We start from the raw sequence: 18,583 nt of genomic DNA, 5'->3' as shown, positions 1-18,583 counted from the left end.
GTATTGTGGGTTAATATTTTTTTCACTAAAAATATTGCATTATATAATGTTATATAATTGATTATTATAATATTTTATCATATCGACAGTATTTTGTTAAAAGGGCATATACCAAATTTTCAGGAAACAAATAAAACTGATTAAATACTCAATTTTTAAGATAGAACATGTAATATTACATCAATAATATGAAAATGTATGTGGTGTAGGCCCTTTTAACAATTTCAATTTTATAAACGCCCTTCTAAAAACATATAATAATAGTGGTATAAGTCCTTTTAACATTTTCATTTCTACTAACGCCCTTTTAATTTTATACAGTATTTGTATTATACTATATTGTGTATCTATTAACTTGTCGGTTTATTGTTAACTGATAATATGAAATTGGAGGGTAATTTGTTATTAAGTGTTACCAATACAAGTGATGTTCAGTGTGTAACCTAGTAAAACCACTTTGTTCAATCTGGTTATATACAAACCAATAATCATAATTATTCTTATAAACTGTGAAGGTTGTAAACAATACAATTAGCATGCATTCGGTGTGGTATAAGCCCTTTTCACAGTTTTGTGTAGATTATTTTAATTTTTAAAAGGGCGTCTGCATATCTTGTATTCGGTATTGCTATCTTATTTTTCAGTAGATGTATACGTGTTTTACCAGAATATGCTCGTGATTTTTCTGAAAATTTAGATAACAAAAACGTATTTTTCGATTTTGTGTGGTAAATCTCATTTTAACAAATTACCGTATATATATTTATATATTTAATTAATGCTACTAACTTTTAACTTTTAAGTATGAATGATGCATGGTATAAATTATTTAACATATTTTGTGAATTTCATTGCATATACAAAAAAATAATATTATATAATATAAATTACCCATTTTTTGTTTAAATATTCAATTTAATCAAAATGTTAACTTCAAATGTTCATGAAAAGAAAAAGAGCACGTAATTTTGATAATTGTTATTGCTTTGATTATAAATTAAGAAGAACTCTGTATTCAATTAATAAGTTTTGGATCAAAAGTAAATATTTAAACTACAAGTTACTCTTTTGACCCCTCAAAGTAACCTCTAGATACAATTTTCCCCCAAAAACCATCTTTAAAGTTGAAAATTGAAGCATTTTCACATTTTAATACTCCAATATAAAAGAATTGTATCAGGGGCTAAAATACCGTGTCCCCTGACACACTTTGTGTCCCCTGAAAATCAAAGTGTGTCCCCTGAATGACAAATGTGTGTCCCAAGTTTTAAAACGTATTTTTAGTATTTTTAAAAATAACAAACATTGAACGTTCAATATTTTAATTCACTAGTTACCGATTCTGTTAACTTAAATTAATTACCCACTTATTTTATTATGGACAAGTTTGTTATAAAAAAAAAAGAAGATGTTAATGGGTCAATTCAAAGTAATTAGGTACCTGCCTTAGTATAAAATAACTAAACATGAAGGTACATAAAATATTTAAATTATTCTATGCTGTGTCTATTGAAACTTGAAAGACAATATTTTTTATTTTAATATCTACTGAAAAGTTAACTAGTAAGAGCATCGTAATTTATAGAACATTGTCATACTATTATATAATTAGGTATAGGTACTATTTCATATTATAAATATGTATTGTTGTTTATTTTAAGTCTAAAATAAGTTAAAATATTTAAAAAAATGAAAGTACTAAACTGATTATTATAATCATAAATCGGATTTCAAAGATTTAGATCGTTATTTTGTCTTATAATAAATATAACTAAAAGGATCTACATACATAATAATATACATATAATATTTTATTATTACAGTTTATTTAACAAACCTAATATTATTTTCTAAACATAATCAAATTTGTTTTTAAAAACGTTGAATATTCTTATAAACTATTTTGTTACAAAAATTATATTCTAATTGACGATGATAACATACAAAAATATTTAAATATTTTTCAATTTACTACACACATTGGTGTTTATAAAAATAATCATATCATGGGCCAATATTATATTTCGTTCAAAGAATAAAATAAATGTTCATGATTTATAATATGTCTTATCACAAATTTAAAACTATTTTTCTGGATCGGAAAAAAGTTTTTTTTATGAATAAAAAATACAAATAAAAGTATTCGGAATACGTATTTGAATACTCTTTTAAAAAAGTATTTAAAATAGAATTCGAATACTTTACAAGACTGCCCCCCCCTAACTACGCCTTAGCCCCCACAGGTTTTATTTTTGCTATAGAAAACTCTCAAAGCCCAAAAGTAACAATTCAATTAATAAGTGTGTGGTGTGTCCCCTGAAATCGGATGTATCTTAGGCCCTGAATTGTATGAATGTTGTAGCATTTTTATTTTTTTGATAACTTCAAGACAATCCTAATTATTCTTTTTTTTGTATTTTTCGTTTGAATATTAAAACTGATTGAGTATTTACATAAAAAAAATTTAAATGTTATGACACAAATACAATCTCTTTTAAGTAGTGTGAAAATAATTATAAATACCATAATATTTTTTATGGGGGGGGAGGTTAACCCGCCCCCTTGGATACGCCACTGAGTTGTAGGTAATCTATTATATAATCGTTCTCAAACCAAACCGGATGAATAACTGGAGGACGGAAAATAATAAAATATATTAGTTGCCTATCGATTGCGCCGTTAGATAGTAAGTCTGCTTATTGGACACTCCGAGCGATGTTAGATTTCCCGGTTTCTCCATGCGTTAAAAAATATAATATTATTTAATGATTTAATAATTATTATAATTCTGGTAATATAAAACTGTATTTTGATGAAGTAGAGTAAGAGTGTACGGACGTCAAATATATTGGACCTTTCAACCTTTGTCACTACGACTAAGTCTCTCAGTGGTGTATATACAAGGGAGGACGTGTGGGGTCAGATCCCCCCCCCCCCCCATTGGCTTTGGAGTGGATAATCTTCCATTTTTCCAAAAAAAAGAAGAAAGTATACTAATTTACAATTCGAGTTTGTATCGCCACACTACACTCCTCAAATGCCTTAAAAATCTAAGTACCTATTTGATAATATAATATGGTATTTTACAAATACAAGGAAAAAAAGAAATAAATCAGAATGATTTGAATGAACGCATTATAAGGCGAACGAAAGTGGTAGCCGCAGTGAGTCCACCGGGAATGGTAGACAGAGGAAAAAACGTCGAAAAATTAAAATGGAAAAAAAGCGTTGACGGCGGACGCATATAATCCGTAAAGGTCGTTTACACCGTGGGAACTGCGGTGATGAGAAAAAAAAACGCGCCGCATCTCCACCGACAATATACAACAACAACGACGACAACAACAATAATGGTAATAATAATACAAAGCGTACGACGGAGACGACGACGACAGAGTGTAATCGACATTATAATAATAACAATATATAGGTATACGCGAGACGTTATAAATAGACGTGCGCGCGCGAGCGTAGAGAAGAGCACGCGCGTGAGCCGCCGCCTAGATAGATTGCGCGCGCGCGTTTATTGAATCCGTCGCGGCGGCGGAGGCCGTCGCCGCCGAAAAGAATATTATAAAATAATATAATATAATATAATAATAATTTGATATCCGTGTGTGTGTGTGTGTGCGTGTGCCGCGCACGTACCGCATCATTTTTTTCTCTTAAGCGGCGGCCTCCGCGTAACTTCTCGCGCGGGTGTCGGCCGGAGGGGCACGCGTGACCGGCACGTCTGGACCGTCGGGACCGCCGGTTCCCACGCCGATCCGTCACGTAACGCGCCCGTCACCGACGATCCGCGGAGACGCGACGGCCGACTACGCGATCGCTCGTGGATCGCTATCTCTCTTTCTCCGTCTCTTTTATTATGCGTATACAGGTACATCTAAGTAGTAAGTACCGGCACTTGTGGTCGTTACCGATACACTCGAGCGCGTGTTTAGCTCGGTTCGGACCAGTTTCACGAGCTGCATATTTATTATGAACATGCACTGGTCAGCACTGCTGCACTGGGTCACTATCGGTGATCGTGATTTATTATTATTATTGTTCATGATCATCGTTTTGGAATACCGAGTCATCCGTTTTTAATGTGGTTACGCACATTCGGTATTTCCGAGACAACTTTTGTGCTTTTAGAAAACAAAAATAGTCTTACAACAAAAAAAATAAACATTATGACGGGTCTTCAAAATTATTGTTGAAAACTATCGTCCCATAGTTTTGTACGCGCGTAATCCAGACGATAGATCCCGATATACAATGGTCGAAATGGTTCAACATAAGTGGAGGGATACCTTACAATTCAGATTTTCTGATATCATCATAAATTCATAACATTCTTCTAATATTCTTCATCTAACAAAAAAATAGAGAGATGCCATCCCTCCTATCTCCCCCCCCCCACTTAGAGCACTGCCGATATAAGTACGTCCTATTTATGTCCATGGTGAACTTTTGATTCGCACAAAATTGTGTTAGAAAAAATAACAACCAGATGTAGGTTTTAACTTCTAACGTACTATGTATATGATGTACATCCGAGGACCGTGTAAATAGTAATTGTGGTATGAGCCATATTAATTTGAATAATGCTTATATTATAATATGCTCCTTTCCAAAAAACTTCAACCAAACGACGCCATTAATTATATATATGATGACTTATTTATTATTATTATTATTATTAAGTATTTAATAAAAATCAAAAAAAATATGTTGACCATTTCGTAATCCGTTGTAGAGACACACTGGTAAATAAAAAAGAAGTTATAGCATCGCCACAGAAAACGTAACGTAATTATACTATTTATCAGTTTCCTATCTGTAACCTAGGTAGGTACTGTAACACTAAAATATATCATTATAAAATTAATTTCATCATTGTTGTTATTTTGTTGCACCATGGTAATTGTGTCAGAAAAAAATTCGATCTGAAAATAAAATATTGTGTATCCATTATCCAGCTCTAAAACATATGCGGGTACCTTGTACCTATAGATATTGGCTGTATAACCTATTATATTTTGTTTCGTTTCCTATTGGCGGGTCGTAACTGTAAGGAGCTAATTAGCCCCTTTAGAGGTCCCAGCTTAAAACTGTACGTCTATTGTCTTGTCCTTTTCTAATATATCATCAAAGATATTTTGCGACCGGTAGTAAAACACCAATCGCCGTGTTTACTGGAGGTAAACAGCACTTTTAAATTTGTAAGTGTTGCGTAGAATATGTTTTGATTTCCTGTTCCCAATATTTCACTAATGAAATTCATGTGCTCCAAACGTTAAAAATCATAATCATCAAAATAAATAAAATTCAAAATCTTTAAGTCATGATTTTAAATAGGTGTTCGCGATTTCGTATTGTGTAGGACACCGTCAAAACTGCAAGAACATCACTCTCGGCGAGATTCGACACGTCAACATAACGATAACAAAATATGTAGGTATATTATAATTTTATATTATGACATTATGTTATGTCCTATAGAAATATTAAACATAAACAAATAAAAAAAAACCATTCAAAATAAAAGTCTCAACGTTAACTGCCTAGTGTGTGTGTCGTGTGTATATCAACGTTCAATATTAAATATCTAGCTTTTAACAGGGACAGGTTAGGCTTACACGAAGCGATGGTTGTAATATACTAATATTACAGCTGATATTATTCATCAGTCATACAACTAACCCTGCACATCGGGCATTCGGGCGTATACTCGAGTATGCCTAAAGAATATTGTATTATTATTTATTAGTGCCCAAAACGAGAGAAACGTACTTACTTCGGTATAGAAATGTAAAGTCATAGCCCATAGGCAGTAGCTACGTAGTTAAGTGTAGAAATCATTGTCTTAACTCTTAATGAAGTCTATAAAATGCTGTGTGAGATAATATTATATCATTATTATCAAACAGCTGGTAAACCCCGAACTCAACTAGACAATATTTTATCAAAATCAATATTACACATATTTTATAACAAACAATTCAAAAACAAAAATACTAAAAAGTAACACAAATATAAGATGAGCTAAACGATAATTATATTTTTTATAAACAAAAAAAGATTACGTAACTTGAAAGCAAAAACTCAAACCCGTAATTTGCAAGCATAGAATATTCAAGGCATTCCAACTATTTCAAGTGTAAAGTTTGTAAATTACTCGCTCATTTGATTATTAGTGGACTTGATAAGTCTAACACGATTTATTATTTGTTGATTGAAAAATTGGCGAAAATACAAAATTATTAGATAGATATGAGAAGCGATAAAAAATGGACGATGGAATAATAGATTATAATAATATTAATAATACAATATTATCATAATATATACTATACCTAAATATATTAACGCTATAGGTATTTGGCAATGAGTTCCAAAATAATTAAATTACATGCTCGGTAGGTATCTTCAATATTTTACGCGATCGTATTGTATGTACATTTCCACAATAAATCAGTGATATAAATTATAACAATTTATTTATTTATCAAATATAATATTATTATGTATTATAAATAGTAAACCTTATGTTATCTTATTAACATAATACATTTCCTTCCATTTTATGCATATGAATCAAATTCCCAATAACGTTTTAATAAATCGCTGAAAGTTTACAATATGTAGGATGTAGGTATAGCTATGATATAATGTGGTACAATTTTACAATATTAAATTATATACTATCATAATACAAACAATATAATATTATTTACATTTGGTACGACTGCGTTCATCTGAAACTATGTTCAAACTCCTCCCTGGATCTAGGATCAAAATTGAATTACATTTTTTGTTGTTGTCAAATTCAATCATAATATTTCTTCTGCAATAATAGACGCCTATAGTAAATAAAATTCAAATCAATTATTACATATTCATTATACTCCAGTTTATTATTAAGGTAATTATAAATAAATAATAGGTAGGTTATTATAGGTTATTCATACTATTATAGTCCAGTAGGACTTGATGCGTACCATTCGTTAGTTACGCATGGCCTATAGTGGTAGGTACCTATATAGTATATATTGAAATTGAACTACCCATACTGTTTTACTTAGGTACATAAAATTTAAATTTTCTCTAAATACAAACTACAAATAACTTAACTTAGAGGTTTATATTATTTTAAGTTATAATAAAGTAAGAACGTTATAAAACGACAAATGATAATTTATGTATGATAAAGACTTAAAGTTAGCAAAATCCTTATTTTATATACCTAGTTATTTTGTTTGTTTAATTATTTTAACAAATTGAAGTATTTCTTGTAAGTCATAACATGTTTCGTATATTTCTGCAATAATATATATTTAGTTTGTGACAAAAATTATTGCATAGTTCATAAATTGGTATTTGCTAGCCATATTATTTTTTATAGCAATTAATCATTTTTATTGTATTTTTTAAGAATTTGACTTTGCATTCAATAAAATTATGGATTCAATTGAAAAAAATAAAGATAAAGATTCTAGTAAGACGGTTATTTTGTGGAAAAATGAAATTCCTCTGGTTAAGTGCCCATCTGTTTCATTGTTCGAAAATCTCCACCAACGTAATGATCATTTATACAAAGTACCCACTGGAATAAGTGAACACTTTTCAAATTCGGTGTTAAAAACGAGTGAAGATTTCGTAAATGGAGTGATTGCAGATTCCAAACGGGCGGTGCAGTGCTACTTAAAAATGAATAAGTAAATTAGAAACTGATCACTAAATTCTCTTCTATATTTAAGTAAATAGTTACAGTACATTTAATGTAATAATTTTAGTTACAACTGAACCATTATTGAAATGTGCTTAAAAACAAAAGTTAATATTCTCAAGATATAAAATAAGTTAATATTAGAATTTAGAGGTATAGGTAGGTTCTAGGTAGGTATAAGCGGTAGGTAATATAATTTATATTTCAGTTGAAAAATTATAGTTTAGAATTTTAGATAACAACAATGTTGTTGATTGCAAAAATATTATCAGTGGCGTATCCAGGATTATGAAATGGGGGGGGTGTTTAAGTATAGATTAAAACCAAGTTTTTACAGTTTTCGTATATAAATAAATTTAGGGTTCGAGACTTGACTTGTTGCACTAAAAGTTATCTAAATATGCAGTCAAAATTGTTAAAATATGCTTAAATATATGCAGCTACATTTTTATATTATTTTTGAAAAATGCATATAACATATTACAATTTTGGTAGCAAAAAACTAAAAAATAAGTAGGTATATAAATATATGATAAAAATAATTTATACACGAGTTTACTAATTTGAATATAGGTAGGTATACCTATATTGATTAATATGATGGACAGAGGACACTATTGCATGTTTTTGAAATTTTTAAACTATTGTGAAATAAAACAACATTCATTTTTAAAATTAAGTACCTAATACGAATAACGTGAAATACGAACTTCACCGTAATAAACGAACACGTGTCTACTGATTTTTATTTCTTTATAGTTTTAACACAGTTTTGTCACAAAGAGACTTATCAAATCTTACGTGCCATATGCGAAAATAGTGCCAAATGTAGCCAAGCTTCATCAACAACTTAAACAAATAACAGCCCTCCGAAACATTTACTAAATTTTTTTAAGCTTATTCAATTTTATAATAGTAAAAATTAGCGCCTATTGTACCTAACCAAACATAATATTTTTTAAGATATTTTTCAATCTTATCCAAATATGATTTTTCCCAACAATTGTACATTTAAGTTAAAAAAAGGTGGATAAGTGGATGTCGCTCTGCTGTACAGTAGGTTACAATTGGGTCACTGTGGATGGTGTTAAATTTGAATTCAATGATATAATATCATTGTATAAGAAAAACGATTCTGATCGAAAACGGTCAGTCAGCCTATGATATTACCAAGCATATTTGATGATATTATTGTGAATAAAGTAATTTATATATAACCTATTTACGTGGAGCCTTGTTTTAAATTTTCAATCCTTAGCCATAAAAGTTAAACATTTTATACATTTTTAACTACAAAATAATTAATAAATTATAAATTTGATAAATGTTGTCAAAATTTGAACTTTAAATGCTTATAAAAAAAAATTGTGCCTATGTATTTTTAATATTTTTCAACTGGTATTAGAACGATATATCAGGAGCCTTATATTAAATTTTCACGCTTTTTTACCGAACAAATAAAATTTTATTGATATTTATAGAAAAAAAAACTAAATTAATTAAAAACTGACTATGTCCGTAAACTGCTCAAAAATAATCAAATTATTTTCGAAATTTTATCGTGTATAGAAAATGCTAATATATATATATATATGCTAACATTCAGTGAAATGTTCAAGTATCTACAGTCATTCGTTTTTTAATTATAATAAAATAAGAAAATTGTTACATGAGAAATCGAGTGAATATCAAATGTTGTAAAAATATAAATTTCAGATGCTCATAAAAATTTAATTTAAGTTTCTTGTAGACATTTTTTTTTTGATAAAGGTAGACAAACTTATGAGTAATCTTATATTACATTTTAAAATCTTAAATTGAAAAAGAAAAATTTTTATGAATTCTCAACTCAAAATAATTTGCTAATTTTTGTGATTTTTCCGTATTTTGTCAAAATTTGAACTTTAAATGCTTATAAATAAAAACTGTGACTAAGGATTTTTAATTTTTTTCATCTGCCTTTGAAACAATAACTTAGGAGCCTTTTATTAAATTTTCAAGCTTTTTTACTCAACAGATAAAATTTTATTGATAATTATAGAAAAAAAAAATTAAAAAAATTGAAAACTGACAATGTCCGTAAACAGCTCAAAAAGAGTCAAAATATTTTCAAAATGTTATGGTGTATAGAAAATGCTAATATAAACATTCAGTCAAAATTTCATGTCCCTATGGTCATTTGTTTTAGAGTTACACCAAAAACCAAAATCGATTTTCTCGAAAACAGATTTTGCGTAAAAATTCCCGTTTTTCCTTAATTTTTCTTTTGTTTTTCACGTCGCTTGTGAAAACTACTGGGAAATTTTTACTTTTGACCCCCCAAAGTACCAACTAGATTCACTTTCCTATCAGAAAAGTTACTGTTGAAGAAAATCCAAGCACTTTTACTGTAAAAGGTGATGACAGACACAAAAAAATAAAAATAAAAATAAAATAAAAAAAAAAACACACATCATTGTAAAATCAATACATTCATCGCTTCGCTCAGAATCTAAAATGCAAAATATGCACAAATACGCAAATTAAAACTTTGTATTTAATTTCGCCATTTCATAAGACAAATTTATAACCAATCTAAAATAATCTACGACCACTACAGTAAAACATGCAAGCATTCCCGAACCCTATAAACAATATATTTATTAGGGGGGAAAATGTCAATAGGGGGGGGGGGGTTAAACACCCCCCTAGCTACGCCACTGAATATTATTATTAATTCAAATTCATAATAAACAAGTACATTCTACAGAATAGTTAATTTAAAATATATTATATTATATAGCTGTAAATTGACAATAGATGTGTATAGTGTAACTTTAGTATTACGCTGTACCTACAGCTAATTAAAAAGCCTATCGGTAATAACTTTTAACTTGTACAAAGAAAAACCAAAACTATATTAATAAAATTAATTTTGAAATACCTATTACAAATCACAATGAATTACTCTCTAAGCCACCTTTTGTAATACTTTTAGATTAGGATTTCCAAACTCTGGCTATGACAGTGAAAATATAATGATAAATATGAATGTCATACAAGAATGCAAAGACAGGGCTAGGTTAGATTCCAATCATTCATTTTTTTCTAACCCAAGCTGGCTCAATGAAAACGGAATTTTCGACGATCAATTAGCCATAGCAAATATTTCCGGCTATATAAAACAGCATTGGAACTTGGAAAAAAAATACTTATATACTGTTGAGAAGTCATTACTAAAAATGTTTGATTCTTCTTGTCACGGTTACAAGGTAAGCCTAATGTATTATTTCAAACCGTTAAGACATTATATAGGTAAATGGCTGATTTTTATTTTCACTTTTGGAGCACAATTCGTAATAAAATAAAATATATACAAATTGAAACAGAACTTAATCATCTTAATCCAAAATAAAGTCTATAATTTATCTTAAAGTATTAATAAAATTAATTTGTATTGCCTATACTCTAAAGTATAAAAAGTAGCTATTAAGATTAAAAACATTTATTTTTACTGAATTTTTCACTCGAGAAATTTACCCTTTCCCCATATACTATAAATAGTATCAATGTTGACGGCGGTAATACAATTATTTTTTTAAAATCCAATTTCATAGAACAAAAAAAAAAAATTAACACCATTTAAATTGTATATCATCGCTTTTGATTTTTACGAGTTTCTGTTCTGACATCCTTATAACGCTGCAGGCAGAGTTTTCGGTGTCAACCAATGAGTATCCAATTCCTCAAGTTACGGTAAGTGCGTTTTTCACTGTAAATGTAACGCATGTAATGTCACTTCCGGCGGTGTACGTAAGTTGATAACATATTTATTTAATTAATCTACCTACGCATGCTATTATGTATTGTCTAATAAAATATTACAACGTGACAAAGTTATGTATTTTATTGGCCTACTATATTATAATGCCATGTGGCGTGTATTTGTCGTAGATAAAATATCAGTTTGAGATGGACAGACATGTTTACGTGGTAGGTAAGCACTCGTTCAATAAGAAACATTTCGAGCGCCAGTTTAAAATAAAACGCCACTTATACATGGACATCAACAAGTATACTGGGTGGTCGTCATCCGGACCAAATCAAGCATAGACAACATAGATTCAATTATTGAAACAAAAACTAAATGTTCAGTTGTCTCCGTTGTGTTTGTTGAACATGTCTTTATTGACTGTTAGTCGATGAAATAAATGATCATTATACTGTAGGTATCACGTGATTAATATGCGTTTGTTTATAATATATATTTCATATCGAATCAGGAGTCTTCATTAACCATTGAGTTATTTATACATTGCTATTCAGTATTTATTTGACTAAATAATTATTCAATTACTACACATTTATATAATAGGTAGATGTAGATTGTTAAATGTGCGTAAATCATAAAAGATATTGTCATATCTTTGGGTTTATTTTAGTTTTCATATTTCAACACTTAAATTGCAATCTAATATCTAAATATTATTTTAAGTTCAAAAAGTTATTATTTTAATTTCCCAGTATCTAAAAATAATAATGCTTATAACTTTGTCTTATGTATATATATAATATTATATGTATGTATATTTATTAGTTTAGCATGAAAGTATTAAAGTAAATCTTATAGCATGCATACACCTTTCTCTATTTAACATGCAGGGTTGCATACTGCATTTTGTAAAGTTGTATAATATATTTTTGAGAAATAATCAACTGTCGCTTATTAATAAATTAAATAACATATATTTAATGTTTTACAATTTTTAAATGTACAGAAATGTAATGACTATCGATTATCATCGTACCTACGTGTGGTAAATGGTGATTATAAAAAAAAATGTTAGGTATATTTATATACAACTACATATTAAGTAAAATACTTTACAGTAAACCAGCTACCTATAGGTATTGGTAATTCCAAGTTCCAACTACTATAATATAGGTATACGGTACAACGATAACAGCGCTTAGTAATTTCCAAAGCTGCCTATAATTTTATTTTATTTTTTACTTGTTTTCTTCCAATTAAATTAACTAATGAATTGAGTATTTTTATATTAATTTATGCAATGTCATTAATCATTATCTATGCTTGATAATTTGTTTTAATTAATTACACATCACCGACCACTTCAGATGAGTGATGACTATAGTTAGACATTTTAGTAGACTCAACAGTTCTACTCGAGCATTGTCCGCTATACATCTAACAATTGTTAGTATAATAGTATGTACTATACTACTATAGTCAACTACTCAAATAACAATAAAAACAATAATAATTCGCACGTGTTATTACTTATTGAATACCGTTCGAGTGCACATTAAACAAGTAAAAACAAAAAACAACAAAAACCCTCTTTAAACCATGAAAAAGAAAACGATAGAATTAAATATGGTGGTGGTATATTGTGTGTTTGACAGGGGAGAGGGGAGCCCAGTCCAAGGTGGCCAGAAATAAAAATTTCGGGAGTGTCTACCTAATAAAAGTTTAACTACACTAAGACCTGTGCCGTCGCCGCCACCACCGGCGTATACGACACATGGTGAAAGGCGGCTATAAAGGCGGTTTTTTACGACCGACGGAGAATTCTGTTGAGTAGGTGGGGAAATAATAAGAGTAAAAGAGAAGAAAAACTTAGATATATAGAAGTAGAACAAAAAAATTACCAATTATTCCGTCGTGTCGCCGGGTGTCGTTTTGGTGTCCGTGATTTTTTTTAATAAGTCGTAAAATATGATTATATTATTTAAAAAAAAAACTACATGGCAGAATAGTATAAATGGTGGCTCCGTGTTTTTTTTTTCGTTCACCGCCGCCGGTCGTTAAACAATATTTTAAGACCAATACTTTTTATTTTGGCTCTTTTTATTTTTATTTTTTGACAGCAGTCTCACCAAAAATAAACGTGGACGTATTATTTTTTTGTTTTCAATTTTTATTTTTATTTATTTATTATTATTTTTTTTTTTTTTTATATAGGCCCCGCAAAGCAATAACAACATCGGTTCATCCAAGAACCGGTTGCGGTGACGGGGGTGGCCACACGCACAAAAAGTGCGCACTCCCCCAACCCAAATACGGTTTAGTGCAGATTTTGCTCGAATTATTTTTAGTGTAGTTTTTTGCACGCATCTGCGTTCTTTTTAATTAGACACAGCGTTTTCATAATATATACAGACTTCCTCCAACCGACGGCAGCAACGGGAGCATTACAGGAATTGTAGGTATACAGCATAAAGGAGGAGCGAAAAAAAATAATAGTCTAAATTCGTACGCTTCCGTAAGACATTTTTTCATGGTTTGTGCCTATGAATGTGTTTTGGTAAAAAAAATTAATCTGACCTAATTGGTATTTTATAATCGATAAAGGTTCAAATACCGCGGTATGTTAGTATTTATTTTTTTTAATAGTGTGCCATATAATTAATTTAACCACATTTTATACGATTTCGTAGTAATATATACGCGAATAATATCAGATATTTGGTTTGGTGCAGGTAATTGGAAAACTGAGTTGCATGTTAGATATTTGAGCAATGATTTAAAACTAATAAATCCATGTCTAAATTTAGACTGTGATAGAAAAGTCTTATCACTATCCATTAAAATAGGTATTTCTAATTTCTCGGTGTTTTTCTTCGTATTTATTTTGTAAAACGTTATTTTTTTGAATTTTGAGATAAAACCTTTGGTTATACGAAAAAAGGAACTTACAATAATTTTATAATCAGGAACTGTGGGTATTTAAAATTTTTGGCCAGTAAATTGTACATGTAATAATTTTAACTCGTCCTACATATAATATACTAATTTAGCCATATAGATTATAGATACAGTTCTACGTTGTTGGATGAAAGTAAACAATAAATTACCAAAAATTAAAACTTATTTACATACACAAAATTGTATACAGCTAATGAAAGAATAATATAGGAGCATATAAAAATGCAGTCTCTAAAAACATGTGCACTGTGACTGTTTTCCCACAACAAATAGGATGAAAGGTGAAAACATTTAAACTGTTATCTGAACTAATGAAAAACTTTAAACAAATGTTCATCGTTAAACTCAATATTTTCTCTTTCATAAAGTATAAAATCAATTGTATCTTCTGATGTTCTTACTATTTAGTAGCTTAATCTGTGAAATTTTGTCCAAAAAACCAAAAGTTCCGTATCGCCTGAATTAACTTCGTAGTAAATCAATATCTTAATGTGCCTAAATAATCAAATATTTTGTCCAAGATCTAAGGATGCAAATAAGATATATTTATTTTATTTTATTTATTCTTCAAAAAGATAATGAATCCCACTGAACATGTTCATATATAATTAATATTCTAAAACTATAAAGCAGAGACCCGTATAATGATATAAAATATTGATGTGATAAAAAAAAACAATTTTTCATCTGGAACTTGGAAGGCAATAATAGTTTTTCTCCGTATAATGATCAGCAGCAGTACAGTGACAACGTTTTACTGATATGAGTACAACTATATTTTTAAAAATTAACTGGAAGTATTTACGCATTACTCATAAAGTAAGAAAAAAATGATTATTTTGATTTCTAAGAAATATATTATGAAAAATTTAAGAATATAACAATTATTTATTTATTTTAGGCAACTGCAATAAATGTTCAAGAAATTACGACTTTGGCTAATTTGGGTGAACGAAAAAACTATCATAAATATAAGTTATATACCTAAGTAGTAAGTATATATAATATTATAAATTATAATGTAAATTATTAAAATAGAAAAACTAAAAATAAAAAGTAAATTGTTTCATCGTATATTAATAATGATCAAAATAATCAAACAAACAATAATATTATTATAAATCTTAATTGTATTATAATATTAGATATTAGTTTAAAGCAAATTAAAAATGTGTACAATATAAATATGTCATAATGACAAATAAAATATAATTTTTTACCTATAATATGGAAATAATTCGTCAAAATTAACGATCTAAAAAATATAAAATTTCCATTCTTTAATATTTAAAAAAATCTTTAAAAACTGCATGTATAATATATGGAATTTAAAAATTCCATATATGTTATTTCCTTTTTTTGATGTTTGTTACATAAATTTAATAGTTTATTATTGCCAGCAGTATAGGATTTTTGTCTCTTATGAAGTCTATTGCCACATTCATCCAATTGTATTGCTCGCAAAACCGTCCAAAAACTTAGTAAAATTTGTCATATATAATATATAGTATTATTTACTTGCTAACTTAGGTATATAACTTATATTTATAATATATATACTTTATGTATATAATAGTACAAAGTGTCCGCGTTCTGCAATGTACCTTTTTACCCGACCGTACAAAGTGTCCGCGTTATACATTTTGAACAATGGACCGTACAAAGTGACCGTTTACCGTCGTGATACTTGTAATAGAGTAGGTATAATTTGGTACTTACCGTAAAAATGTCTCATTACTTGTTTAAACTTGTATACAATACGGTAAAAACTAAAATATATAATATGTACAAATGAGAACTAGGATTACCAAAAATATAAAACAATTTACAAATAATAAAAATAAAAGACGTATTTTTTACCATAATTAAACATCGTCTTAAATTAAAAGAAGATGTAAAATCATGTATAATCTTCAATCTAAATCATGAATGATAGATTATAGGTCTGACTAAATAACAAACTAAAGCCTATTTTGGTAGGTTACTTACTGTTTTAAAAATGTCTTTCTCATTTATATTTTACCTTATTATAGTTAGTTTGTAAAAAGGTGTAATATTATACTTATTAGGGGTAGATAAAAAAAGTATATATTGTCTCTAACAAGATAGGTTCCTATAATAGTACTATACCTACAATATTTTACAAATTTATGGTTTATCAATATATTTTAAAACCTCCATTTTTCAATTTTACCCCTGTTCCATACTGTATATACACACTATCTATAGAGTAGTTTTTTTTTTTTGATCTTGAGCCCGGCAACTAAGGCAGTTGGCTATTTTTTTGTTTGTAAGTTTTTATGTTGGTAGGGGGAGGAAAACGTGTGTGTTTGTTTTGGCAGAATTTTTGATTTGGGCATCCGTAGGTATCTGCCATGCCCGAATGGGGGATGGCGGCACTTGTTCTCCGGACACTGTGACTTGTCCAAAGAAAAATGCCGCCCATGACCGAGGAATCAAACCAGTGTCGGCTGCGTCGAAGCCGACGCATTAGACCGCTCGGCCACTTCGTCACCCTTATAGAGTAGTATATATATAATTAAATACTATTATTATTATTATATATCATATTAATACTATTAAATTAAAACAACAATTCCAAATGTAAAATAAAATAAAACAAAACTGATAGTATTAAAAAAATAATTATATATATTTATTTTCGGTGCATAGGTACTATATACTGTAGTTAAAAAAGCATACAATCCGACAATCATCTTTATATAGCTTCTGAAATGATTTTTTTTACAGTAATGCAGTCAATAAAATATCTATACCTTTAAAACATCTACAATTGAACGTAAAAAATGAAAGAAAAAACAAGCCAAACCTAACGAGTTTTAAAGAAATAAAATTGAAGATAAATTGTTTTGAAAAATAATAATAATAACATAATAGGTATAAATAGCGATTGTGGCGTCATGGGCTCACAGAGTCGCAGCACTTGAATCGTAAATTATTAGGAATGTTATTATGCCGGTTCGTTCATAATAAATAATAATTATTCAAATGCATATTTTTTAGAAAAACATGAAACGGTTTGTTAGTTATGATACTAGCGTTGTATATGAGCGGGAGGACAATTTATTACGTAATGCCTCGATGTAGATAAACGGCGTGGTCACTTCCTATCTTTGATTAGGATATTTTTGAGTCTTTATTTTACGGCATTCAATAAGACGCCGCCTGTATTGTAACCTTCTTAAAAACGCACAACATCGCAAAATGTATACGTTAACAATAATTCATTTTGAGATATTATCTGGGACATCTCGGAAGATTTCATTAATACTATTATTTTTAAGTAAATTATGATCATTTTAAAATTTACAGTTTCAAAAAAGTTATTTTTATCGAAACGAGGTGCTGGTGAGATCTCTTGCTGCATGGCTATTTTCATACATAGTTTATATGTTTTTGAATTTTTCAGTGGGCGGATTTCTGAGTGAATTTCAAGACTAAGCTCGAAAGTTTGAGGCATTGATAACTGGTAAGCAAGGCTGGGCAAGTTAACAATTTTTTTTTAACTTGTTAAGCTAAGTTAATGTAGTAAAATGTTAAAATAAATTACCGTAGATTAGGTTAACTTATATATATACTTTAATTAACGGCATCGTTGAGTAACAATATTGCAATAAAATAACATTGTTTGGCACGGCGCGTTGGATGCAATAAGTCACGCAATGTGACTAAGAGTAGATATTATAATGTCCGCTGCAACAAGTTCCCAGATGGGTGACCACCGGAGTTCGTATAGTAGCAAAACCCTTGCTACACATTCTCGTGTTGCTTATCTACCATACATCCGTAACGACTTTACCATGTACCAACCCTAGTCCAAAATCCCAAAGCTAATAGCCATAGTTGCTGGGCTCAAGATCAAAAATAAAAATAAAAAAACTTAGGAAAGGAACACTAGGAAAACGCCATTAATGTTACATAGATTTTAAATTAGAGGGAACTTATTGTAACGTCTGAAACTGGGCTTTACAATTTATTTAAATGGCGATCTAAACGTTGATAGAAAAAAAATGGAAAATGTTACTTTTTTCGAACTTAGGTGTTGGCGATTTACCTGTTGATGGGTTTTTTTAATATAAATGTTATGTTTAGTGAATTTTTTGGTGGAAGGATTTCCGAGTGAACTTCATGTTTAA

General features: G+C 29.2%; 2 protein-coding genes across 2 annotated transcripts in view; one reads left to right on the top strand and one right to left on the bottom strand.

Moving 5' to 3' along the window:
• LOC132945345 (uncharacterized) overlaps nt 1-18,583 on the bottom strand; it is a 71,045-nt gene that overhangs the window by 9,427 nt on the left and 43,035 nt on the right. Inside the window, exon 6 of the mRNA XM_061015058.1 lies at nt 6,726-6,851. Coding sequence (XP_060871041.1) covers nt 6,726-6,851 — 126 coding nt within the window. The remainder of the gene's footprint in view (nt 1-6,725; nt 6,852-18,583) is intronic.
• LOC132944665 (uncharacterized) lies at nt 7,450-11,809 on the top strand. Its single transcript, XM_061014134.1, has 4 exons — nt 7,450-7,706; nt 10,695-10,968; nt 11,405-11,509; nt 11,651-11,809. The coding sequence occupies exons 1-4, from the start codon at nt 7,450-7,452 to the stop codon at nt 11,807-11,809; spliced, it is 795 nt and encodes a 264-aa protein (XP_060870117.1).

Source organism: Metopolophium dirhodum, chromosome 5 (assembly GCF_019925205.1).
Source record: "Metopolophium dirhodum isolate CAU chromosome 5, ASM1992520v1, whole genome shotgun sequence".
Lineage (NCBI taxonomy): Eukaryota > Metazoa > Arthropoda > Insecta > Hemiptera > Aphididae > Metopolophium > Metopolophium dirhodum.
This window is presented reverse-complemented; position numbering and strand designations above follow the sequence as displayed.

Bases quoted from the DNA above. Each gene is read 5' to 3' on its own strand.
- LOC132944665 (XM_061014134.1), top strand. From the start codon at position 7,450: ATGGATTCAATTGAAAAAAATAAAGATAAAGATTCTAGTAAGACGGTT. The intron at 7,707-10,694 runs GTAAATTAGAAA...TAATACTTTTAG, and splicing joins TGCTACTTAAAAATGAATAA to ATTAGGATTTCCAAACTCTG. The intron at 10,969-11,404 runs GTAAGCCTAATG...ATAACGCTGCAG, and splicing joins CTTCTTGTCACGGTTACAAG to GCAGAGTTTTCGGTGTCAAC.